The 27450-nt window shown below is 39.4% G+C and overlaps 1 protein-coding gene across 1 annotated transcript; it reads left to right on the top strand.

Annotated features, from left to right (window-relative positions):
• The first annotated feature begins 9926 nt into the window (after positions 1 to 9926).
• GATM (glycine amidinotransferase) lies at positions 9927 to 26245 on the top strand. Its single transcript, XM_025918717.2, has 9 exons — positions 9927 to 10091; positions 11676 to 11894; positions 18083 to 18278; positions 19269 to 19459; positions 20426 to 20563; positions 20919 to 21083; positions 22515 to 22578; positions 23041 to 23157; positions 25200 to 26245. Exons 1-9 carry the CDS (start codon positions 10023 to 10025, stop codon positions 25310 to 25312), a joined length of 1272 nt encoding a protein of 423 aa, XP_025774502.1. The 5' UTR covers positions 9927 to 10022; the 3' UTR covers positions 25313 to 26245.
• Positions 26246 to 27450: the final 1205 nt, after the last annotated feature.

The following is a 27450-nucleotide window of genomic DNA, read 5'->3' as shown; positions in this document are numbered from 1 at the left end:
TTGAGAGAGACAGAGACAGAGGACAAGCAGGAGAGGGACAGAGAGAGAGACACACACAAAATCTGAGGCACACTGTAGGCTCTGAGCAGTCACCATAGAACCCAATGTGGGGCTCGAACTCAAGAACCACAAGATCATGACCTAAGCTGAAGTCGGACACTTAACTGACCGAGCCACCCAGGCAAAGAGCATAGGCTTTAGAGTCTTAGAGGCCTGGGTTTGCATTTGGCTCTGTCAGGAACTGGGCAGCTATTTAACTGACTTTGGACAATTTATTTAATTTCTCTAAGGCTCAGAGATCTTTATCTACAGGAGATTATTGTAAGAATACCTCTTTGTCGATGAGTGATCGAGATAACAGAGATAAAGCTCTTATCAGGCACACAGTAAGCACTCAGTCAATAGTAGCCATGATTGTTAAGTAGAGTGAAGGTGATTTTAAAATTAGTCAACAAATATTAATTGAGTAAAATTAGGGGCAGGACAGTATGACAGATGCCCCCACACACTTATGCTTTATTTTTTATGTAAACTTAGTTTTTCTTTCTTTTTTAAAATTAATTAATTTATGTATAGCTTAATTTACATCCAAGTTAGTTAGCATATAGTGCAACAGTGATTTCAGGAGTAGATTCCTTAATGCCTCTTACCTTTTTAGCCCATCCCCTCTCCTACAATCCCTCCAGCAACCCTCTGTTTGTTCTCCATATTTAAGAGTCTCTTATGTTTTGTGATCCTCCTTGTTTTTATATTATTTTTGCTTCCTTTCCCTTATGTTCATCTGTTTTGTATCTTAAAGTCCTCATATGAGTGAATTCATATGATTTTTGTCTTTCTCTTACTAATTTCACTTAGCATAATACCCTCCAGTTCCATCCACATAGTTGCAAATGGCAAGATTTCGTGCTTTTTGATTGCTGAGTAATACTCCATTGTGTATATATATATATATATATATATATATATATATATACCACATCTTCTTTATCCATTCATCAGTTGATGGACATTCAGGCTCTTTCCATACTTTGGCTATTGTTGATAGCTCTGCTATAAATATTGGGGTGCATGTGCCCCTTCAAAACAGCATACCTGAATCCCTTGGATAAATACCTAGTAATGCAATTCCTGGGTAATAGGGTAGTTTTGTTTTTAGTTTTTTGAGGAACCTACTGTTTTCCAGAGTGGCTGCACCAGTTTGCATTCCCACCAACAGTGCAAAAGAGATCCTCTTTCTCTGCATCCTCACTAACATCTATTGTTGCCTGAGTTGTTAACATTAGCCATTCTGACAGGTATGAGGTGGTATCTCATTGTGGTTTTGATTTGTATTTCCCTGATGATGAGTGATGTTGAGCATTTTTTCATGTGTCTGTTCACCATCTGGATATCTTCTTTGGAGAAGTGTCGATTCATGTCTTTTGCCCGTTTCTTCCCTGGATTATTCATTTTTTGGGTGTTGAGTTTGATAAGTTCTTTATAGACTTCAGATACTAACCTTTTATCTGATATGTCATTTGCAAATATCTTCTCTCATTCTGTCGGTTGCCTTTTAGTTTTGCTGATTATTTCCTTTGCTGTGCAGAAGCTTTTATTTTGATGAGGTCCCAATAGTTCATTTTTGCTTTGGTTTCCCTTGCCTCCGGAGACATGTTGAGTAAGAAGGTACTGTGGCTGAGGTCAGAGAGGTTTTTGCCTGTTTTCTCCTTTAGGATTTAGATGGCTTCCTGTCTTACATTGAGGTCTTTCATCCATTTTGAGTTTATTTTTGTGTATGGTGTAAGAAAGTGGTCCAGGTTCATTTTTCTGCATGTCGCTGTCCAGTTTTCCCAGCACCAATTGCTGAAGAGACTGTCTTTGTTCCATTGGATATTCTTTCCTGCTTTGTCAAAGATTAGTTGGTCATACATTTGTGTGAAATGTATGAAAACCCATTTCTGGGTTTTCTATTCTGTTCCATTGATCTGAGTGTCTGTTTTTGTGCCAGTACCACACTGTCTTGATGATTACAGCTTTTTAATATGTCTTAAAGTCTGGGAATGTGATGCCTTCAGCTTCGGTTTTCTTTTTCAAGATTGCTTTGGCTATTCAGGGTTTTTTCTGGTTCCATACAAATTTTAGGATTGTTGGTTCTAACTCTGTGAAGAATGCTGGTGTTATTTTGATAAGGATTGCTAAACTGAGTTTGTCTACATGGTTTCATTTATATTAAAATAACTTGACCTTTTTCAAAATAGATCTGTTGCATTATCTACTAACTTCTAAGCAAGTCTCAAATGCTCCTCCAAAAGACAGTAATATTGGTGACAATGTCTCTCACAAGCCCAGTGTTTAATTCTTCAGGAGTAAACTGAAGTTACTGTTTATTTATTTATCTACTCTAAAAATGAAATTTTCTCTCAATCATTTAGCTCTAAGGTTACCTTTCATGATTTTTTAAAAGATAAAAGGTGTTTTTACCCCAGTCTTAGGCAATGTATTTATTTATTTATTTTTATTTTTTAATGTTTATTTATTTTTGAGAGAGAGAGAGAGAGGCAGAGAGACAGAGCGTGAGCAGGGGAGAGGCAGAGAGAGGGAGACACAGAATCCAGAGTAGGCTCCAGGCTCTGAGCTGTCAGCACAGAGCCCAACGTGGGGCTCAAACTCACAAACTGTGAGATCATGATCTGAGCCAAAGTCAGCCGCCCAAATGACTGAGCCACCCAGGCACCCCTTTAGGCAATGTATTTAAAGAAGTGTTCCCTCTTTGTATTTGTAAAGAACTATTAATTTTGCCTCATTTGAAAGAAGAATGTTAGTTCCTGTAAATGGGCATCACTTCCTCCCTAAATAAAGGTATTTCACTTTTTTCTGTTCTAAGACAGGTGTTCCAAAGAAGATGTACAAATGGACAATAAGCACATAAAAAGATTATCAACATCACTAGTCATTAGGGAAATGCAAATTAAGCCCACAGTGATAAACTACATCACACCCACTAGGATGGATATAATCAAAAAAGTTGGACATGTAAGTGTTGGTGAGGAGAAACTGGAACCCTCCACATATTGCTGCTGGGAATGCAAAACTGGTGTAGCCACCTCAGAAAATAATTTGCTAGTTCCTCAGAGTGTTACATATGGAGTTAGCGTATGATGCAGCAATATCCACAAGAAATCAAAACCTACATCCACACAAAACATTTGTACATGAATAACAGCATTATTTGTAGTAACAAAAAACAATACAAATGACCATCAACTGATGAGCAGATAAACAAAATGAGGTATATCTATATAATGGAATAGTATCTGGCCTTAAAAAGGAATGAAGTACTGATACATGCTACAATATGGATGAACCTTAAAAACATTCTAAGCGAAAGAAGCCAGACACTAGAGACCATATTTGTATGGTTCCATTTATATCAAATGCTCAGAATAGGCAAATCAATAGATAAAAAGTAGCTTAGTGTCTGCCAGAGGGTGGGAGGGGGAAGAAGGAGGAGTGTGTCTGCTAATGGGGACAGGATTTCTTGCTGGAATCATGAAACTGTACTTGAATTTGTGGTGATAGATGAACAAGTAAGTATGTGAGTACTTACATTCACATACTGTAAGTATGTAAAAAGCCATTGACCTTGTACTCTTTAAAAGAGTGAACTTTATGCTCTGTGAATTATATCTCAACAAAGTTGTTACTTATTTTTTTATTTAAAAAAAAATACTGGGGTGAGACCGCAAGAGATGCAGCTGTTTTTCCTGCCATATACTCATGGTATCAAGACACGAACAGATGGCGATGACCTTTGCCTTTTAGTTTAAGTTTAGTTAGGACCTAAAAGAGAATAGTGTTTACTGCTTTTAGATTCCAGAAAGGTATATGAAGATTGATGTGAAAGAAATAATAAGATTCCTTGGAGCAGACTCTCGACGTTCCTTCTTCAATATTCTTAAAGCCAGATGGGTTTGAGTGCTGACTTAAGCTGAGATTATTTTAAATACTTGGAAAGAGCTGGATTTCACTTAGTTGGAGTTACTGTTTTGCAGTTGTCATCTGATGAAAGAATCCACCTCTAAGACATGCTGGCCAGTAATGACCCAGATGTTGCCAATAAAAATCCTAAAAGGCTTTGTAAGAGAACTGGGCAGAAACTGCCTTCATAAGATTTTGCCACTCATTGGGTATGGAGGACTAGATTAGGAGGAGGAAGCAAAGATGTTTAGAGAGTTCCAAGCCTAAATGATTAGAAAAAGGTACAACCCTTTCTAGGAGGAAGGAGGAAGGGCTGGTGTGAGTTCCACTGCAGACAGACTGAGTTTGAGCTGCTGACAAAAATCCCAGTGTAGAAATGGCATTTTTAAAGCTGAGATTATCTAGTGACCATTGCCTTTAATTTCAGATGAGAAATCCCAGGCTGAATGAAGAGGAAATTGGTATCAGAGCTCCCAGGCTACCATTCTGACCTGCAGGTACTTGAAAATGTAGGTCAGGTACCCAGGATAGAAAGTGGTGCTAAAACTACTGGAAATCATCTGAATAGTGGGAATAGCTGAGGTTACGTGAGAGGATTTCCAGAGACATAAAGGATGCTGAAATCAAAGACTGTAAGATAGTTAGCAAAGAGGGAGGTCTGGTTATTCTAGTCCAGGCTTTCTGAACAGCACCTCCTTCAGTGAAAGATTGATTGAGGACCCGTGTTGTGACAGGCACTGTGCTGGGGATATAGTAGTGGATAAAACAGGCTTCCCACCCCGTTGGAGTGAACAGTCCAGCAAAAGACAGACAGCTAAGAAGGCAATTCCAGAGCAGCAGGAGAGGTGCTGTGAGCTAGGAGAACACGGCGTTGTGGTAGCAAGCCAGTCCCACAGAATTTCAGGGGCAGAAACTGGATTCCATCAGTTCACCCAGAGTTGAGCAGGCAGACAGAAAAGGGAGAACATTGAGAAGAGGAATATACTTTGAGAGCAAGGACTGAATCACACCAGACTGTGAAGGATAAGCTAGAATACTGATGTAAAACTTTACAATGAAAGTTCCACCTTCCCAGCTCTGTCTGTCACTTGTGCTCAGCCTGAAGTGTGAACCCTTTCCCCATGTCAAGGTTTCCAGGAATGATAAGGTTGCTTAGTGAACTCAGAAGCTGGAGGAGGTGAATATTCTAGAAGGATATTCCATCAAAACCCATGAAATTATTCTTGTCCTCAATAGGCATCACCTTTTCAGGGACCAGAATATTCTGATTCCATCCTTAGAAAGAGCTGGATGAACAGACTCTGACAAACTGTGCACTCTGGCTTTCTTTTTAAAAGCTCCATTTTGACAGTCACACCTCTGTAAATGCAGTCTTTGAAATATTTATTTGCTTAATAGGAAATTCATTCAAATGTTCAAAATTAAAAGTACAATAGGGTATGCAGTGAAAAACCTCCTTCTTGTCCCTGTTCCACAGTGACCCAGGCCCTTGCCCTCCACACAATTTCTGTTATCACTGTTTTGTGTATACAGAGACATTTTATTGATGCAGTCCAATTACTACTTTTTTTTAAATAAACAAAAAATTTTTAAAGTAATCCCTACTCCCAATGTGGGGCTCACAACCCCAAGATCAAGAGTCACATGCTCTACCAACTGAGCCAGCTAGGTGTCCCCCAAATAATACTTTAAAAAATTATATCTTTCTTTTATTACATTCTAGTCATGAGAATATGTTGTAGTCATCTTGTTTGACTTGAGTAGTCCTATCTTTTTCTGATTTAATTTGAGAGATATCCTGTCCCCTAAACTATAAGTACAAATATCTCTCAGAAAGGCTGACTTCTGAAGATAGCTAATTTCATCCACCGTGTGTGTGTGTGTGTGTGTGTGTGTGTGTGTGTGTACGCCTGTATTACTAGTTTCACAGAGTACCCATATCTCTTAAGTTCTAGGAACATATTATGACTGCTTCCTATGCACAGATTCTGATGTTAACCATGACAATGAAATAATGAATTCTTACAATAGGCTCTTCTGTTGTTCATTGTGTTGACCCAAAGACTGCACTAGCTTTTTGGGTTTTTTTAATCTCAGGACACATTTCTCAAACTCTGTACTTCATTGTCTGGAACCAGGTAGAGCTGGGTATGGTCCACAAAGCAATGGTAATGAAGGAGAAATTGGAAAGCAGAATAATCTGCCATGCTTCTGATGAGTTTCCTATTCCTTGTCCTTTTATCCCTACATGACCCTAAATCATGCCTCTAGATTAACCTACAAAAGTATACTACTATTAGACATGAATATGCATAACCATTAATTATGAGACCACCAAGATCCTAAAATTATTGGTTCAATAAAAATTATTGGTGTTACACTAACCTACTGCCAAAGAAGGAGAAGAAGACATGAGTTCACGGTCTATTCCATTTCTTCAGAAAAAAAAAAGCAGTATCTAAACACCAAGGAGTTGCCAGGTATTACCATCAATACTCTGGAGACTTGGACACACAATATAAGATAAACAAACCAGTATGGAAGGCTTATGCTTCCCGTTGATCAAATCAATCTAAAAATTGTTACAGAATGTTTTCAAAAGCAATGCATATATCCACACATAAGAAAGAAAAAGAGAGTGAGTTAAGTGCTTTGGCTTGCTTTTATTGCAATAGGACTGGTTTGGGTGGCTTTATCCACAAACTTTCCCTTGGATTCCAGGGAGATTAGGATATGTTCTGTGGCTATGAGTCTTTCTTTTTTCTTTTCTTTTTTTTTTTTAAGTTTATTTATTTATTTTAAGAGAGAGAGAGAGAGAGAAAGGGAGAGAGAGGAGGGAATCCCAGGCAGGCTCCATACTGTCAGCGCAGAGCCCAACTCAGGGCTTGATTCCATTCACCTGAGCTGAAATCAAGAGTCAGATGCTTAACCTACTGAGCCACCCAGGCGTCCCATGAAGCTTCTTTTATATAAACCTTAATGACATCTTGGCTTCATTATTTCCAGGCATTTCCAATTCTTACATCTGCAAAATTAGAAGTGTCTTTGATGAATGATATGAGGGTGTCCTCAGATCTCAAACAGAAATGGTGTACAGTAATGTCAATACCTTCTGTTATATGTACCTACTACAGCCTCTACTACAAAGCTGTTTCATCAGGACAGTATGGTATTGGCACAAAAACAGACACATAGACCAATGGAATAGAATAGAGAACCCAGAATTGTACCCACAAATGTATGGCCAACTAATCTTTGACAAAGCAGGAAAGAATATCCAATGGAAAAAAGACAGTCTTTTTAGCAATGGTGCTGGGAGAACTGGACAACAACATGCAGAAGAATGAAACTAGACCACTTTCTTACACCATACACAAAAATAAACTCAAAATGGATGAAAGAGCATAGGAAACTATCAAAATCCTAGAGGGAAGGGGAAGGCAAAGGAATTAAAAGCAAGAATGAACTATTGGGACATCATCAAGATAAAAAGCTTCTGCACTGCAAAGGAAACAATCAACAAAACTAAAAGGCAACCGACGAAATGGCAAAAGATATTTGCAAATGACATATTGGACAAAGGGCTAGTATCCAAAATCTATAAAGAACTCACCAAACTCCACACCCAAAAAACAGAGAATCCAGTGAAGAAATGGACAGAAGACATGAATAGACACTTCTCTAAAGAAGACATCCTGATGGCCAACAGGCACATGAAAAGATGCTCAACGTCACTCCTCATCAGGAAAATACAAATCAAAACCACACTGAGCTATCACTTCACTCCAGTCAGAGTGGCTAAAATGAACAAATCAGGAGACTATAGATCCTGGAGAGGATGTGGAGAAATGGGAACCCTCCTGCACTGTTGGTGGGAATGCAAACTGGTGCAGCCGCTCTGGAAAACAGTGTGGAGGTTCCTCAAAAAATTAAAAATAGACCTACCCTATGACCCAGCAATAGCACTGCTAGGAATTTACCCAAGGGATACAGGAGTGCTGATGCATAGGGGCACTTGTACTCCAATGTTTATAGCAGCACTTTCAACAATAGCCAAATTATGGAAAGAGCCTAAATGTCCATCAACTGATGAATGGATAAAGAAGATGTGGTTCATATATTCAATGGAATACTACTTGGCAATGAGAAAAAATGAAATATGGCCTTTTGTAGCAATGTGGATGGAACTGGAAGGTATTATGCTGAGTGAAATAAGTCAGTCCTAGATGGACAGATATCATATGCTTTCACTCATATGTGGATCTTGAGAAACTGAACCGAAAACCATGGGGGAAGGGAAGGGATAAAAAAAAAAGTTACAAACAGAGAGGGAGGGAGGCAAACCACAAGAGACTTAAATACAGAGAACAAACTGAGGGTTGATGGGGGGTGGGGGAGAGGGGAAAATGGGTGATGGGCATTGAGGAGGGCGCTTGTCGGGATGAACACTGGGTGTTGTATGTAAGCCAATTTGACAGTAAATTATATTCATAAAAATTAAAAAAAAATAAAATCCCTTATTGAGGAGTACATCTCTGACCATTGCAAGTACATTAGAAAATTAGACTTTCTGCATTTAATTCCTGGGAGAGGTACTTTATAAATTTTGAGAAATATTAGAGATTTGCCAAAACCTTCACTAGAAGTGTGATGCCTTCATTAGAAAGGAGAAGGAATTTGGTTCCAGGTCACAAAGCAAGTTAGTAGCAGAGCTAAGATATGGACCTAGACTTACTGACTCCTTTCACCCTATTATCACATTTGGAGGCCTCCTTATTGTTAGAGCTGGTAAAATATTACCTCATATTCATATAGCTCTTAGGGCCACACCACGTTCCGCATGCACAATCTCTCCTTTTGGCCCCTTAACAACCCTGTGTACTAGGGACAATAAATGCAAGTGTTCTCCCTTTGAGGATAAGAAGATTGCTACTCAAGAAGACACACAGTAGTCTATTACAGAGTCAAGACAGGAACCCTGTTCTCCCAATTCCCTCTCCAGGGCTCTTTCTCCCCTGCCATCCTGCTTGTCTGGTACCTTCCATCAGTGAGCTTTGGAAAACAAGTTTGAGACACCAGAGTTAAAAAGACAGCTTACTAAAAATAAGTAATTAGATATTTTGTAGGTACAAAACAAAATACTCAAATCTCTCTGATCCCTTTCCTGCTAGGTTACTTAAATGTTAAACTGAGTTCCCTAGTTTGCACTGTTAGGGAACTTTTCTAAAAAACGTATCCTAATCAAATTGAAACAAAAATTTAAATAAATGAAATGGACGGGAAGACAAGACTGGAAGGGAGGACTACCTCCCTTATATCTGGCCCACTTTTGTCTCTGTTTTCATGATTGAGTTTCTCAAGCCAGGGGCACAAGGCCAACGACTATTTGAAAAGTCCAGCATTCCCCCAAACACCGAAAACGCTCATGGGTGGAAAGTGCAGCACCCCGGAGAGTGGAGACAACCTGAGTTCCAGACTTACTCTTCTCCAGTCTCAATCCCGGTGTTGCCTTAAGAAGCCACCTAACCTTTAGGTGGCTTCATTCACTGCAAAATGAGGGGACTGAGTCAGTGCATATAGACGAATTTAACCCTGTGACCGTATTTAACGCTTTACATATGTAATCCAACTGGGCACATTTAAGGTACTATTAAGTTTACTTCGTCAGAAGTCGCGTGCTGCTCCCCTTCCCCGACGCAGTGGTGGGCCTCCTTCGGCGGGCACGGGTGGGGCTCGGTTGCTGAAGCCAGTCGGCCGATTGACAAGCTAAAAAAAAGCAAACACCGGGGGCTTGACCGGGTGCCACCGGCAGTCCCCTAACAGTTCCTAACTCGGGGCGGCCCAGCTAGCGGGCCAGCGCCACCCCCCCCCCCCCCCCACCCCGGCCCCGCCACCTGTTCCCAGCAGCCAATGGGGCGCGCAGGAGGTGGAGGGGCGGGGCGAGACTACAAAAGGCAGAGGGCCGCGCTCCCCGACACCTCCTGCTGGCGAGCTCTCGGGAGGCTCGGACCGACGCGGCCGAGCACCGGGAACATTCCGCTCGTGGACCAGCCAGGCGCGGAGCGATGCTGCGGGTGCGGTGTCTGCGCGGCGGGAGCCGCGGCGCCGAGGCGGTGCACTACATCGGTTCTCGGGTGCGTGCGCCGCCCATCTCTGCCGGCGGCCGCGTGCGCGCCTTCCCTCACTTTCCCCAGCCGGCATTGCTTGACAATGGTCCTCTGCTGCCCTTTGAATGCTCAGCTTCGAGAGCCTTTGCTGGCTGCCGGGAGCTGGGCGGTGCCCCCTGGGGAAGCGGGACACGTTTTGGGGCCACACCCCGTGGGCACAGTTGCTCTCTGCGCACCTCCGGCCACGGTGGCCGTCAATGCAGGGGGCACCGCCCTCCCACCAGCACTGGGTTCGCTCCAAGGAGCTTCCGGCCTGGGGTGAGGGGCTGGGGGTGACACGTGACTTTTCTTAATACAAGGATCGAATTATTGGGCTGCAGTGCCGGGGGTGGGCATAGAGTTGGAGAGCCTTCGGGGAAATGCGTGTGATGTGGGTGGGCAGGAGAGGAGGCAAAGTGAGAATCTGGGAAGGAGAGGGAGCAAGCAGGCCCACTCCAAGAGGAACATGGAGTCCTGAGTCGAGAGAGGAGCAAGTTCAGTCTGTAGCCAGACTTTCTGCCGAGCCCCCACCCTCTTCTTGCCTGGTATGTAAGCTTGTGCTTGCAGACCCTCCCTGGCTCCTAGGACAGGAATAGCAGGGCAGTTTGGCTCCCTCCCGCAACTGCTTCCAGAACAGCTGTCACTCTCCCTCTTCCTTTGGTCCCCACCCTGGCTCCTCTCCTGCCTCCTTCCTAAGGCATTTAACTGAGTAGGATATAGATGGGAGGTTGGGGTGGGGCGGTGGGGGGGAGGGCAGTTGAAGTTTGCCCACTGGGTAAGGGACTCCCCTGTTCTAGATTTTATAGGCCCTGTATTTTCAAAAGTCTTTTTTGAAGTCCTTAGTTCTCCTTTCTTGTTGTTTACATTTGTGCTTGGGTTAATCCTTATCTTGGCTAGGATACTCTGGACCATCTGTAAAATGAAGCAGATGGCACTTGGTCATTGTCAGAATTGAAGTGCCAAAGAGTGTGAAGTGTGTGAGCAATGCAAAATTTTTAGTTTTCTGAAAAATAAGGTTGTGTATGCTTCTATATTATAACTTGGCGGGGGGGGGATTCTAATCTAATTCTGAAAAATAAGGTTGTGTATGCTTCTATATTATAACTTGGCGGGGGGGGGATTCTAATATTGATGACTTTTAATACTGAAGGGGAAAGGAGGCTACTTCCTCTAGCTGGACTTGACAGGGAGATATAGAGCAGCTTTCTGTGGTTTTACAGGGAAGGGGTGACCCATCATCTGCTGAAGGGTTGCTTAAAGCTTGATTAAAACTTGTTTGCAGAAATCCACTCTAAGATATAAATGGGGGGTGATCACTGGGGACAGAATCTTCTGAGTGGCTTTAAAGAGTTATGTCAATTAATATGATAGATAAAAGGATAATGTACAAACAAGAAGGTAAAACTATGACCCCACTAGCCAACTATATACTACCTAACATCTTGGTTTACTTTCTCCTAAAGGGTTTTATATGTCTATGTTATGCGGGGTTTCATTCCACCTCTACTTCCTCACCCTTCTCACCAAGTACTGTATGGGACTACGTAATAATCTTGTCTTTGTTCTTGGAAGCTTGGAAGAACCTTAACAGGATGGGTGCAGCGAACTTTCCAGAGCACCCAGGCAGCTACTGCTTCCTCCCGGAATTCCTGTGCAGCTGACGATAAGGCCACTGATCCTCTGCCCAAGGACTGCCCTGTCTCCTCTTACAATGAATGGGACCCCTTAGAGGAAGTGATCGTGGGCAGAGCTGAAAATGCCTGTGTTCCACCGTTCACCGTGGAGGTGAAGGTAAAGCAAGGATGTTCACGTGTCTGAAGGGGGTTCACTCCTCACCTTGTGCAGGCTGGCTTCTGCTTCCATTCTCCTCTATAACTGCTTTCACTGCAGCCTACTCCACCCCTCTGAAATCCAGCCATGATTTTAATTATCTTACTTGAAGTCTCTGCAAGTGTTTGATGCTATTTACACAAATAACCCCTTCCTTCAGATTCTGACAGACCTTATCTGGGGATGTAGTACTTTCACTATGCCTCACATCTTCCTGTCTGTAATGTTGGGTTTGAGCAGGATTTCACTCTGGCCCTCTTCTAGCTGTTCTCACAGCTTTGGCTCCTGCCTCCACTCTGGTCCAGATCTCTCTCCAGGCCAACATGTTAAATTCCTTGCTGGGTATTGCCATGGGACCTCAAACCTGGCACATCTTGAGTTCAACTGCCAGCCACTCTGCTAAACTGGACCCTTCTTCATTCCTTCCTTTTCATTTTTGGCATTCCTCTTCACTCACGCTGAAACATCAAAGAATCACCTCTGATTTCTCCTTCAGTCAGGTCCTCCACATCCTTTTTCTAAGATCTAACCAGTCTTTTGTCAAAAGCAACCTTGCCTCCATCCCTCTGCTGCTCCCTTTGGTCAGGATCTCATCTACTGCCTATTGCAGTTAACTCTTCATTGGTCTCCCTCATTTGCTTTTCTCTCCAAACCACCTTCCAGCTTCTATAAGAGTGAGTTTTTAAAATTTTCTTATAAGTGAGAGAGAGAGAGAGAGAGTGAGAGAGAGCATGTGAGCAAGAGAGAGGAGCAGAGAAAGAGAATCTTAAGCAGGCTCCATGCTAAGTGCAGAGCCTGAGGTGGGGCTTGAACCCACGACCCAGGGATCATGACCTGAGCCAAAATCAAGAGTCAGATGCTCAACCAACTGAGCCACCCAGGCACCCCTCAGGGTGATTTTTTTAAACCAAAATTCAGTTATGTTGCTCATCCTGCTCCTATCATTCCTCTATTTCCCAATCTTCGACGTGTTCCCTCCCCCCCATACTGCTCCAGATAAAGTTCTCATGGTAATCAAGATCATTCACAATCTGGTTCTTATCTGCCTTTCCAGGACTCTCCATTTGAGTCATCGGTTCATCTTAGAGATGTGTTAGAAAGACAGGTTAGCAGATGCCCATTCCTATTTGGGTTCCTCTCTGCTCTAATATTTCACCCTGGTTTGCAGAAGACTTTGTAAGATAACGATACAAGCAGCCAAACTAGACTGTTCCCCAAACAATCCTCATGCCTTTGCTCTTACTCAGGACTCTTCCACCTATGTGCCTGTACCTCTCTTGTCTACAGCTTTTTTTCTTTTACTTTTTTTTTTCTTTTTGAGAGACAGAGAAAGAGAGATAGTGGGGGGGGGTAGAAAGAGGGAGACACAGAATCTGAAGCAGGGTCGAGGCTGCGAGCTATCAGCACAGAGCCGGATGCGGGGCTCGAACCCACAAACAATGAGATCACGACCTGAGCCAAAGCTGGACACCTAACCGACTGAGACACCCAGATACCCCTTTTGTCTGTAGTTTAAACCTACCCCTCTTACTACCACATAGCTCTGATGGTACCTTCCACAAAGCCTTTCAGTGTTTCCCTGGCAACATGTAATATCTCTCTTTTAAAAACTCCTAGTGTTATCTGTAATATTCCTAAGGCCAGGCCTCTGTGGGTTGGTGTTCAGGTTGCATCCTGAATAAGGGAGTGCCATCCACATTGCAGACACAACTTGAGCTTCTGTTAATAATGGGTTACAAATATATCTTCAATGTACTTAAATTCTTCTTGAATATTTACATTTTTATTTATAACATGGATTAAGGAAATAAGTTCTGTTACATCATTATCATCATCCTCAGAAATGTTGCCTGCGGTATACCAGGGCTCCAGAGGTATCAGCACATAAGAACTTGCTTTCTATTGAGACAGATAAGATGGTCGTATAGAAACAAAGATTAAAGCTAAGTATCTTATGCTAACCAACTAACAGTTGAATTGAATGTCAGGAGAGCAACAACCAAATGCTGGATAGTTAGGAAGTCTTCTTGAAGAAAATGATTCTTTAATTAGACCTTGAAGACAGGGTAATAGAAAAAGTAATAACTTCATCTAACTGTTATGAAACTACCTTTGGTTCTGATATTTGAAATTTGATGAACAGACAGATTAATTTATGTATCATCCACATGTTTTAGAAAGACGTGATCGGGGCGCCTGGGTGGCGCAGTCGGTTAAGCGTCCGACTTCAGCCAGGTCACGATCTCGCGGTCCATGGGTTCGAGCCCCGCGTCGGGCTCTGGGCTGATGGCTCAGAGCCTGGAGCCTGTTTCCGATTCTGTGTCTCCCTCTCTCTCTGCCCCTCCCCCGTTCATGCTCTGTCTCTCTCTGTCCCAAAAATAAATAAACGTTGAAAAAAAAAAATTTAAAAAAAAAAAAAAAAAAAAAAAAGACGTGCTCTTTTTAAGTGTTTTCTTGCAAAGAAGTCCCATCCCTTAACCATTTTAATTGGGTGTAATTAAATTTCAAATTCAAGCAATAGTTTACCCTTTTACTTGTCTATGAAATTGTTGACTTCTGTACTATGTGATTTTATGAAAACAGACATGATTCCCAGACATGAGTTTGAGTTCTCTGTCATTTGTGGGAAGTGTAGCAGGCTGAAGTCAGGAGACCAAGACTGAATTATGTATTTGATTAAAAAGCTTGATACTATCTTGGCTAATCAGCTCTTTGACCTTGCGCAAGATTCCACAAATTTCTGGGCCTCAATAAAGTGAAGATATTAAGAGGTTTGCTATCTACCTAACAAGATTAAACATGAAGGTAAAAGGTTACATGCTAAGTATTTCAAGGGACAAAACCACACTTCATTACTGTTGCATCGATTTAGTTTTACATTACAAAAGTAATGTAAACATGATGATTGCAGATATTACTAGCTTTAGCAGTATTGATTTTATTCATATGTCTGGTTATTTCTGCTTTATGCCACATACTGAACTAGGCATTGAGGGAGAGAATATTAAAGACATGCATGGCCCCTAGAAGGCAAGGCCTTAAGTAAGAGAGAAAGATGATTCAGATGTATTAATCAGTTTGGGAACAATGAAAGATAAAATTATGTATTAAACTGTTTATAGGCAATTAGAGCATAAGACATATTAGAAGACAAAAGGGCTAAAGAAATTTTATGGGAGTAAGGAATGTAGTTGTCAGGGAGCACAGTTTTTAAAAGCTCTGAAGCATTTTATTCTGTAAAACATAATGAATACTTTCCATCAAATATGTAGTTTTTGTTTTGCTTTTGTCTTTTTTAAATAAAGCTCTTGAGAAAGAACCTTTTATAAAATATAAACTCAGTCAAGGTTAATGTAATATAAGTTTGCACCTGGATACATAAGAAGTTTCTATTGATATTTCTTAGCCTTCCAAAGACGGTATTTAAAATTCATTTGGCAAACTCCCCTGAAGGGTTTTAGGCTCTGAAAACCTATAAAGTTTCTAGGAGTGCAGCCACATCTCTGCAAAGGATTATTAAAAACATCACATGCTAAGCATTTAATATAGTGTTTTTTATCTTGCAGACACTTGGTAAATGTTTGCTAACTCATTTAGCAGGGTTACAAAGGAAGTGTAAATAATTTCCAATTATCTCTCAGAAAATGTAATGCGCCTTGATCATTTGGACTTTGTCCAACCTTAGCCACGGTATTCATTACACAAGGAAACTCACACTTGTTCAAATAGCTGTTTTTCCCCAGGAAAGTTTAGTTTATATTTACCAAGGCAAGCTTCATTCTGCACAGTTACACAGAATACTTTGGAATGTGTCTGGCAGGACAACATGGCTATGCGTCTGCTGTGACCCAGTGTTACATTTTCAAAGGCTTCTTGTCCTTTCGTGGACTGTAAGAGATGTGCCTGGCATGAGAAGGAGAAAGTGGTGAATGGATGAGTAGTACCACGATGTGTCTGGGAAGAATATAAAGAGTCATTATTATCCTCTCCGTCTAGTGGCTGCTGCAGGACTTCCTAGGAGAAGAAAACAGTGGAATGCTTTTGTTTTTAAAAAGAGTAGATTGATCTTAAAAAGTATGCAAATTAATACTGATAATTTGATACTGATAATATTTTTCACAGGCCAGAAATTGAGCCTGTTGTTTTCCTATAGATCTTCAAAAGGAAAGCAAGTAACTTTCCTTTTAGACAAGGATTAGCAAACTTTTTCTGTATAAGGCCAGATAGTAAATATTTTAGGCTTTACAGACCATAGGTTTCTGTCACAACCACTCAACTGTCAACTCTGCCAGTGTAGTACAAAAGCAACCCCAGACAGTATGTAAATGAGTGAGTGTGCCTGTGTTCCCATAGAACTTGTATTTACTTAAAAAAAAAAATCTGGCCATGGATTTTAGTTTGTCAACCCTTGTTTTAGAGCCTCACTGGCATGCTCCATGTTTGTTAAAGACATGTTTTTGAGATTCCTTTCCTTCTCAAGCAGGCTCAGCTCCAGCCTAACGGATATGAACTTACATACCAAACTAACAAGAGGCTGGTCTGCCTCCATATGTGTGATATTTATCAGACTGAGGTGGAAATGGAAGTAGAGACAGAAAATCTGGAAAAGACATCATCTTTGACATTAATGACCTAGACATCTACACACTCTGTCTCATTATCCAGTTCCCTTCTTGATAGCACTTACGACTATCTGAAATTGTCTGATTTGTGATGGAAACCTTATCTGACATGATCAGGACTGGTAGTTAATCAGTTATATAAGGAAGTATTTTTTAAACTTAAAATATATCGATGTATATCACTTTGCCAATCTTTTGATGAAAGGCCAAGGTTTTTTCTTAGCATATGGATCTTCCGATTGGAATTCTACTTCATCTGTCTTGATAAATTACATCCATATACATCATCTACATTTCCCAGTGTATTTCTTTAAATTGATAACTTTGGCCCATGCACAACAATCTGAATGAAGAATCCTTCTACATTTTTATATTTTTGGAAACCAATATTTTAAAGTTGTTATGCCTACCCTAATTCATCAGTCATTTTTTTTATAAAGTAAGCCTTTGTAAAGCATTTAACTGTTTTTCATTCAGTTGTCTCTTCAAATGCATATGACCCTTGGACACTTTCTAAATGTTAAGCTTTTTTTCAGCTGCCACAAGTGTGTGAATTCATTTAGCAGATCACTTTCTTCTATGACAAAAGGGCTTGAAGCAATATGAGAACTTGGATAGACTGGGGAGGGGAGAAGTGTGATTGTGGGGGGACATGTCTGCAGGGAAGGATAAGAGTACCAAAGGTAGACTTACACTGCTGCACCATATTGCCAGGTGCTAATTCTGTTGAATGAGAAAATCAATAATGGGTTTTTAAGAGAAACAAAGAATGCTTGAGAGCATGTCCCTAATTTTAAGGGGGCAGTGTCCTATTTTCCCACAAAATATCTTGAAGTGCTGTTTTCTAGATAGAATTCTGGGATGCATGGATAGCATAGTTTTATCTAAGTACAAATATACTTTTGTTCTCTTATGCTCTTTTGTTTGTTCTCTTGATTTCATTGAGACTAACAGAGCACCTGGGTCCTGTGTTGTCTCTGAAGCTTATAAAAACTGGTCCAAGAAGATTCCAAGCCCATCTGAGGGCAGACATGCTGTGAATGGTAGGGCATGAGATTTCAGGCAAAGAGAGCAAAAGGTCTCAAAAAACATCAAGGAAATTTAGATTTTTTTTTTTAATTTTTAAAAAATGTTTATTTATTTTTGAGAGACAGAGCACAAGCAAGGTAGGGGCAGAGAGAGAGGGAGAGAGAGAATACCAAGCAAGCTCCATACTGCCAGCACAGAGCCCAACATGGGGCTAGAACTCACAAACAGTGAGATTATGACCTAGGCTGAACTCAAGAGTTGGCCGCTTAATCAACTGAGCCACCCAGGTGCCCCAGAAATTTAGAATTTTTCATTCAACAAATACTGGGTTTTTTCCTAGAGAGGCAGTGTGCTCAGTACTGGGGATCAACACTAAACAAGACATGGTCTTTGTCTCATTGCCACTAAGTTATACAAATCATTGTTCACTGCCTATGCCCCTATCATGAGTTGTATTTTTCTCCTATAAGTATTATACTTAATTTCTTCTGCTTCTAGGCCAACACATATGAAAAGTACTGGCCATTTTACCAGAAGCACGGAGGCCATTATTTTCCCAAAGATCATTTGAAAAAGGCTGTTACTGAAATTGAAGAGATGTGCAATATTTTAAAAATGGAAGGAGTGACAGTGAGGAGGCCTGACCCCATTGACTGGTCGTTGAAGTATAAAACTCCTGATTTTGAGTCTACGGGTAAGTGATGTTGGATACCTAAACTGCTAGTCTTAATTTATAATTTCTTTCTTAATATGTAAGGAGAAAACTCAGATAATTTCTCAGAGATTCCTTTCTTTTAATAATCCTTAGAAACTTTAGAGATTGTTTAGGAACAGATTGGTTCTTTTTGATACAATTGAGATGTCCATATTCTAAACTCCATTATAAATCAGAATCTTCTTGACAGAAGTTTTTCTAAACGCTGTGGTCATTTCCTTTCATAAGAATGGTGGATTCCATTTAATTTTCCTCAAGTACAGAAGTTAAGGGGGGGAAGAGAAACATTCCCATTTTAGTTTTAACTGGCATTGCTACAAGACTGTTCTTGTGCCTGAGTTCAGTGTTCTAATTTACAGTTCTAGAGATGGTCCTTGGCCCAATTTTTATCTTGTGGTACTGATATTCCCTGAAGAACTCTGTTTCTGTGTAGTAAGAAAGGAGCTTACAAAAGTGTGAAGACTTGGTGGTTCTAGATCTCTGAACAAGGACCTTATTACTTCATTTCTTTCCTTCTTTCCTCCCTTCCCTTCCCTTCCCTTCCCTTCCCCTTCCTTCCTTCCTTCCTTCCTTCCTTCCTTCCTTCCTTCCTTCCTTCCTTCTTTCTTTTTCTTTCTTTCTCTTTCTTTCTTTCCTTCTTTCTTTCTTTTTCTTTCTTTCCTTCTTTCTTTCTTTCTTTCTTTTTCTTCCTTTCTCTTTCTTTCTTTCTTTCTTTCTTTCTTTCTTTCTTTCTTTCTTTCTTTCTTTCTTTCTTTTTTTCCTAGCTTTGCCATCCCCACACAGAATGTTCATGATAGCACTATAGTATATATCACTCCATATATTTTTCCACTTGCATAGAAACATACACATACACATGCATATAGGTTTTCTGTAATTTTTTTTTTTTAACCAAAAACTGGGATTCTATTACATAGACTTTTCTGTCTTGCATTACTGGGGTTGTTGTGGAACTTTTTGGTCTGATAGGTTTATATGGTGCGATGCCTCGAGATATCCTGATAGTTGTGGGAAATGAGATTATCGAGGCTCCCATGGCATGGCGTGCCCGCTTCTTTGAGTACCGGGCATACCGGTCAATTATCAAAGACTACTTCCACCGTGGCGCCAAGTGGACAACGGCTCCTAAACCAACAATGGCTGATAAGCTTTATGATGAGGTAAGACCCTAATTATAGGTGAGCCTATTAGTAAATTTCTCAATAATCCACAGAAAATGAGAGAGAGATTCTCTGATACCTTGTATTTAGTATTCATTTCAGAAACTGAGAGCATCACCTACATTTAAAAAAAATGATGATTTTATGATGAAAATAAAATAAATAATATTATGACAATAATAGTAATTGTAATAATAGCTAATACTTATCTGGTGCTTACTGTGTGCTAGGCCTTCAGCTAAGTGCCTTTATACATCCTCAGTCCTATTTATTCTTCACAAACCCTCTGAGGGAGTAGCATCAATCATTCCCTTACCAGGAGGATAATTTGCCTAAAGGCACACAGCTATTCATTGGTAGAAACAAAAGTCAGTATAGTGAACTCCATTCTCTTTTCCAGAAAAACAGTTTGGTTTACAGGCCAAATTCACAGTAAAAGGAAGTATATGTCCCTTGTTAGGTCATTTATTATTTGATCATTTATAGAAAGAAAAAAATTAAAAATTCTGTTTAAAGACAAATAAGTTGTGAATTCATTCCACCACACCAAATCAAATTTGGCAGGGATGCATGGCATCTCATTTTATGGTATGAGTTAGGCTTAGGACCAAATTCCTTTTCTAAAAGAACAGAATGACTTCATCCTGTTGAGTTTCAATATTGTAGATAGCTACATAAATCAATGCATGGGTCACGGAATATTTTCAGAACCATTACTACCTCTGTGCCACTTGCTTCTAAGTATCAGGAAATTGCTGCCATGCCTAGTTTTTGGTTTTTATTGTCAGTTTGTTTTGATTTATTTAGCAGGGGCCTACATCTTCCCCATGCATGTTTTAGTCTAAAACAGGGTAGTAGTATTTTGGAAAATGATGATGTTTAATTAATTTTCTTAGTAATGAATGCCCCATAAATACTTTCCTTATGAACCAATTCATTGTATGTATTCATTCTTGTTCCAATCAGAATTACCCTATCCATTCTGTAGAAGACAGACACAAATTGGCTGCTCAGGGAAAGTTTGTGACGACTGAGTTCGAGCCATGCTTTGATGCTGCTGACTTCATTAGAGCTGGAAGAGATATTTTTGCACAGAGAAGCCAGGTCAATAAAAGCTGCCTCTTAAATTTCACACTTTATTATTATACCTTTAATTTATTATTTTATTACATTATTTACTTATAAATTATTATATTTATTTATTTTATGAAAATATTTCATCTTAAATATTTTTATTTTATCTTTTATTAGTTTTTATTTTTTAAAGTTTATTTATTTCGAGAGAGAGAGCATGAGAGTGGGGCTTGATCTCATGAACCATGAGATCATGACCTGAGCCGAAATCAAGAGTTGGACACTTAACTGACTGAGCCACCCAGGTGCCACCATCCTAAATATTTTTAGTTATCTAAATACAGAACCAAATCTGTATAGATTTAGGTCTTCCTTTCATTTTTAGGTTACAAACTATCTAGGCATTGAATGGATGCGTAGGCATCTTGCTCCAGACTACAGAGTGCATATCATCTCCTTTAAAGACCCCAATCCAATGCATATTGATGCCACCTTCAATATCATTGGACCTGGTCTTGTGCTTTCCAACCCTGACCGACCATGTCATCAGGTAAGGACATTCTTAAAACTCTGGAAAAGCAATAATCTAGCAACTGATGTAATTACCACTTCTATTTTAAGTATTTCCATAGCTTCTAATTGTTCTAAATAACAAATTCAGCAATGCTCAACATTATAATGATCAAACATTGGATTGCCTACGGTGGATTCACTACAAGATATCCAACACTCACAAATGTACATTGTAGCCATGATAATTAGCGTAGTGTCATCAGACTTTGACTTTACTGCTTGCTGCTTTCAAAGCCTCAAGTTTGTGTGTCTGTGTGTTTTTATTGAACAGTGTATTATCCCCTAACTTGCAGCCAAGAGGCCACAGAAGCTAAGTTGCAAACAGAATGGTCCCTGCATGGCTGGGCAATGCCACGGGGCAGAGGGTGTCTTCCTCCCTCTCCAGTGGGTCAGGACCCCTTTGGCCATCCCCACCTTGCAGGGAGGAGCAGAGCTGTTGCCCTGCATCTGGTCTGTCCCTGTCACCTGCAGCCTCCTACTTCTACTTGCCCCCTCCTACTTCCAGTTGGGTGGTGAGTGTTATTTGGTAGGTAGGCTGCAGTACACCACTATTTTACCATGTCACTGTTCATTTCTTTTTTTTTTTTTTAAGTTTATTTATTTTAATAGAGAGAGAGAGAGGAAGGAAAGGGGCAGAGAGAGAGAGGGAGAGAGAGAGAATCCTAAGCAGGCCCTATACCAGCACCCCTAAGCCCAATGCGGGGTTTAAACTTACAAACCATGAGATCATGACATGAGCCAAAACCAAGAGTCGATGCTCAACTGACTGAGCCATCGAGGTGCCCCTCACTGTTCATTTATATTCCATAGGTTTATATCAATGACCAAGATTATTTACTTGTTTCATTTTTAATATAATTTGTTGATGTACTAAGTGAGTATATGACCATAGGGATGACTAGGTTATAATAGGTCACTAAGGATAATTATGGTTTGGGAGTACATCCATAACATCTGTCTTCATGCCATGGTCATAGATACAAAGTGATGGACTATGGGTTTACCATAGTCACATTTTTGTTTTCTTATAACTAAAGAGTTAGGAAATATTTTCATTTTATTTAATGGGAATTTTTCAAGGAAAGTATCTTCAGTATTTTAAGATCTCTGAAACTTGAATAAAGCATGAGAATATTTTTAAAAGCTTTACCATTTCTGTTACTTTTTTTTTTTTACCTTTAACCTGGCAATAGGGGGATTTTATGCACATTTTTAATTGGGCTTCAGACAAAATCATTTCAAATGTTTGAAAATTTAAATTTCTTTATTTTGGCAATTGAAAAGACAGCATCTCAAAAAGAATTATTAATCACAAGGGCTATCAGAGATTAAGAATGATAAGAATAGCATATGTGGATTTAAACTTCTTGGGGTTTATTTTTTGTTTGTTTGTTTTTTGGTCTTGCAGATTGATCTTTTCAAGAAAGCAGGATGGACCATAGTTACTCCTCCAATACCGGTCATTCCAGATGGTATGTTTACCGTTATACACTCACAGACCAACATGAGTACTTCATTGACTAAGGACCTTTCATCTATAGACAGCAGCCCAAATTTTAGCACTTTAGTGAAAATGTTTCCCCAGGAAGGAGCAAACTAGCACTTGGGCCTATAGGTACAAGAGAAAGGCTGGGATTTATATTTTCAACTTCTTCCATAGAAACTGAAAGCAAGAAGATGGGAAAAATCAGTATAAAACATCACATAAAGCAAGAAATGAGTTTTTAAAGAAAACAAGGTGGAATCCAAATGTGTAATGGGTATAGATTGAATCATAACATTTATAGATAAATTCTCTTAAGATTAAAATAAAACTTCTCAGGGAAAGTGAACTACTGAAAGAATGGAGTTCACTTTAATATTCTTTACTTTGGAATCCTTGCTTTAAACAAAAATGGTAGCAGACATGATTTAACAGTTGTTGCTGTTTTTAGATCACCCACTCTGGATGTCATCCAAATGGCTTTCCATGAATGTCTTAATGCTAGATGAAAAACGTGTCATGGTGGATGCCAATGAAGTCCCAATTCAAAAGATGTTTGAAAAGCTGGGTATGTATGGTAAATGAAACATGTTGTCATACATGAAAGTGTTAAACCAGAAGAACTGAAGAAATTACATTGGTAGGTCTGGTTCAATTTCTGTTCCTTTTGGAGGTATCAAGTTATTATTTCACACATGCACAGTATTTTTAACAATCATAATGTCAAAAGGTTGGAGCTGCATTCCAGTCTTCTCAGACACCCCCTTAGCAATAAGTTTATCAATCTTCTATGATTTATCTAACCTCCTGGTGCCCATGTATGAAGAATTACTCCTTTGAGATGAGCATATAGATTATGAAGTCCTTCCACAAATAAGAGATTGAATCATTAAGGGTCCTTTAAAAGTAATTTAATTGTCATTACATATTTTAAAGGACTTATAAGGGTACAGATACAGATATGATTCATATGTGTGATAAGCACAATGAACAAAGTAATGACATGCAATAGAGGGTGTCAGTAAATCATTCAGCTTTTTTTTTTAAAGAAATTACTGATGCTTTATTTTATTTTTATTTTTTATTTATTTATTTTGAGGGGGGAAGGGCAGAGAGAGAGGTAGAGAGAGAACCCTAAGCAGGCTCTGCACTGCCAGCACAGAGCCCGACGGGGGGCTCGATCCCGTGAACCGTGAGATCATGACCGGTGCTGAAATCAAGAGTCAGATGCTTAACTGACTGTGCCACCCAGGTGCCCCTTTAAAATAAGAATCAGTTTTTGCTTGGGTGGGAGTTTACCTATCCTGATATTCAAAATTTAAAACAGTTATTCTAACACTATTGAGAAAACTGTTGAAAGAAAGGATGTTCATATGGCTATTACATAGAGTACAGAAGTATGTGTTTTTATCACTCTTCACATAAATGATGTATCCTAAGTGTCAAATAAAGCCAGGCAGTATATACTTGTTGAAAGTGAGTCATGTTTTAATTCATGTCTCATATTTCAGGTGTACTACTCAGAAGAAAGTATTTGCCCCTTTGACATATCCCTCTTTAATGTGGTATCTGTTCAAAAGGATTGGCCTGTCAATTGTAGATTGGTCCCAATCAAATGATTTGATGTCTAATGCTATGCCACTTTTTTTTATGGCTTTCATTAAATAGCTCAACTGCTTGGGTTCAGTTTCTTTGTCCATTAAGATTTTATTGTTTCTCAATATAAAATACTATTAAGAACCAAATATATAATTTATAATTTTATTTTATAATTTTAGGCACAGGTAACTTGTTAAAGCAAACTTTATCAAGCAACTGGATCCTCTCCAATTCAGGATGAAAATGGCTCTAGCCATCTGAATAAGACAGATATGTCTGTCTATCAGGACACATACTTGTGTTTAAAAGCCTACTCCGTACCCAAGCCCACTCCTTACCCCTTCGAAACCCTATTCTTAATCTCCAAAACCCTGCCCAGTCTCACTTTCTTAGGAAAGTCTTTTCTGATGGCTCCTGCTGCCTTCCTTCCCTAAATATACCAGTGGACTCTTTTGCGACTCTATAGCTATCTTTCCCCTCAAAATAATGAGTTTCTTGAGGGAAGAGAGTAGATTCTCTTTTTAAAACCCCATTATACTGAACACAACAGATTTCTTTCTAAATACCACTGGTTGACTAGGCCATGCACATCATAACCACATCAGTATAAATGGTGCCAGATTAAACTAATTGTCTGAGTGGATTTGGTACCTGTATGACCATACAACCCAGCATATTAAAATACAAGCTCTGTTCTGTTTTCTTAAGGTGGCCTCATAAAGTTAATCCTGTCAGATACATCCACTTATCCAACCTATTGACTTGTGAATTGTCAATAGAATGAAATAGACTTCACAGTCACTGCTGACTTTCTGGTGAAGATTTTATATTAGCAGTGGAATAGATTAGATGAAATAGAATTGGTGACAATACAGTTGGAAGACTGTTTGGGGTTGGGATAGACTTGAGGATTAGAGACACAGGATTCCTACCCATCTTTAGGCTTACTTACTATAGGAGAATCTTCACGGGAGTCCATCTAACTGACCACATGTCTCTCTTTTGATGCAGGTATCAGTACTATCAAGGTTAACATCCGTAATGCCAATTCCCTGGGAGGAGGCTTCCACTGCTGGACCTGCGATGTCCGGCGCCGAGGCACCCTGCAGTCCTACTTTGACTGACCGGGCCTGACAGTGCTTGCGACTTGGCCTCAGATAAATCTAGGAAGCTTAGGGATAAGGTTGATTCTCCCACTTTAAGAAGTGCATGAACTGTAGTGCTTTAAACAATCATATCTTTAACAGGGGTCTTAAGCCTGGTTTATTTTTATTACTTTTCTTTGATATAAGGAAAATAACTTGTGCTAGGTCTTACTCTCTACTCCTAAATTTATTTACAATTTGGCTTCAAGTATAAACATTTGGTGAATGTGTATTAAGACAAAAATTAGTCATTTCAGTAACTTGGCCACTAATATTTAACCATCTACCTCTGTTTTTAATTTTCTTTCCAAAAGGCAGCTTAAAAAGTTGGTCCTAATCTTCATTATTTTTTTTCCTTTTTTCCAGACTTGTGAATGTTTGTATCACTTCTTTTTTCTAAATGAGAGAAAGACTTAGAATGTATACAGATCTTAAGCAGAAACAGATAATTGTCTCTTTTTTCTAATAAGGAATTTTAGTAATTAAAAAATTTTCATCTTTAAAAGATAACCTAGACTATGCAAACATTTTAAGTGAATTTCCCATAAATGTTTTTAATATTCTTATTTCAACATTGGTAATATTTGCTACTAAAAGCATTTTCATAAAACTTACCTCATTTCAAGTGATGTAGTTTAATCCTTTTCTCTGTCCAAATTTTACAGAAATATTTAGTGCAATAGGTTATAACTATCACTTCCAATTCTCAATTTTGCTATCCAGTATCTAGTGGATACATTGCTTCTTTGATAATCTAAGCTTGGTTTACAGATGTGAAAATTATTTAAAGCACAGACTTTAAAAGCATTAAAAAAACTAATGGAGGCAAAACCTACATGCAATGTAAAATAATTTTAATGTTGGGTTGTACATGTATTTTTATTCTAATAAACTTTTATGTTACAGAATTGATTCCATTAGAGTTTAGCATCGGTTTAATTATTTTAAGCCTAACTAAATTATAAGAATGTGCCTTTAGGGACATAATTCTAATGCTCTGAAATAACATATTTATCCCCGGTAGATAATTTAAACCTAATACTTGTATTCAGAAATGTTTAGCAGAGTCAGATTTCATTCATTCAAAAATATCTGAATATCTTCTGAATATAAGGGACTAATCCTAGCCCTAAAAGTCTCTGTTCTCAAGATGCTAAATGTCTTGACTCATGACAAATCTGGGGGGGTGGGAGGGTGGGCAAGATGTACTCTGAAGTGAGTCATAGGTTTCAGCCTTGCTGGTGCCAACAGCGTTAGCTCCTTTGTGTTTTGCTGTCCTTTTTCATCCACCACAGAAACACCTATCAGTTCTGTACTTGGACTGAGTAAGAAATCCATCTGATCCTGTAGATTGATGCACACCTAGGGTATATATTCCCAGGTCTAAATACCACTCAGTTCTATTCCATACCTCTCCACATTATCCTCCATGGCTATTCCAGACCTTCACTGTGTTCTCTTATCTGATCTTAATGTTTCATTTCTCATGGAGAAAATAAAAGCTATCAAGTGTCAGTTCCCTCAGCTTTCCTGCCCCAGTCCCCTGCAGATTTATTTGTGATTTGCATTCACAAATGCAATGGTTAAAGTCCTTTCTCTCCTCGCCTTTATGGCTCAACTTCTAAAGGGAAAGGTCAGAACTTCATCTCCTCACTGTCTCTGCTTCTCAACCCTCTACAAAGAGACACTTCTTTCACTGCTGCAGAAAATGAGGTAAACCTTCTGACTAGGTCCAACCTATACGACTATCCTTTGACTGCAGTCTTTCCTTCAGGAATTTGCTTTATCAGTTATCATCATTTATGTAACTCCAGCTTCTATGTGTGTATGCTTGTTATTTTATCCTCTCAGCAAATAGTCATACTGAAAATAATTTCAAAATAAAAATGATTCCTCTGGCAACTTCAGTTTCTTTAAAGCTACGCTTCTGGAAAGAATTTATCTACAATCTCTACTTTTTCACCTTTTATTTATCCCTTAATCTCCTGCTGTCTGATTTCTACCTTATCACTGCAATGTACTAATATCCCTGACCTGACCTCTCAAGTGCTATTTCTAGTGGACATCAGTCAGGTCTTACGGACCATTCCTTTAAATGTTTCTCCTCATTTGGAGTT

This window comes from Puma concolor, chromosome B3 (assembly GCF_028749965.1).
Source record: "Puma concolor isolate L17-30 chromosome B3, mPumCon1.1.hap2, whole genome shotgun sequence".
Classification (NCBI taxonomy): domain Eukaryota; kingdom Metazoa; phylum Chordata; class Mammalia; order Carnivora; family Felidae; genus Puma; species Puma concolor.
The sequence above is the reverse complement of the archived record's forward strand: the minus strand, read 5'-3'. Positions and strand labels throughout refer to the sequence as shown.

Bases quoted from the DNA above. Each gene is read 5' to 3' on its own strand.
- GATM (XM_025918717.2), top strand. From the start codon at position 10,023: ATGCTGCGGGTGCGGTGTCTGCGCGGCGGGAGCCGCGGCGCCGAGGCG. The intron at 10,092-11,675 runs GTGCGTGCGCCG...TGTTCTTGGAAG, and splicing joins TGCACTACATCGGTTCTCGG to CTTGGAAGAACCTTAACAGG. The intron at 22,579-23,040 runs GTATGTTTACCG...TGCTGTTTTTAG, and splicing joins AATACCGGTCATTCCAGATG to ATCACCCACTCTGGATGTCA.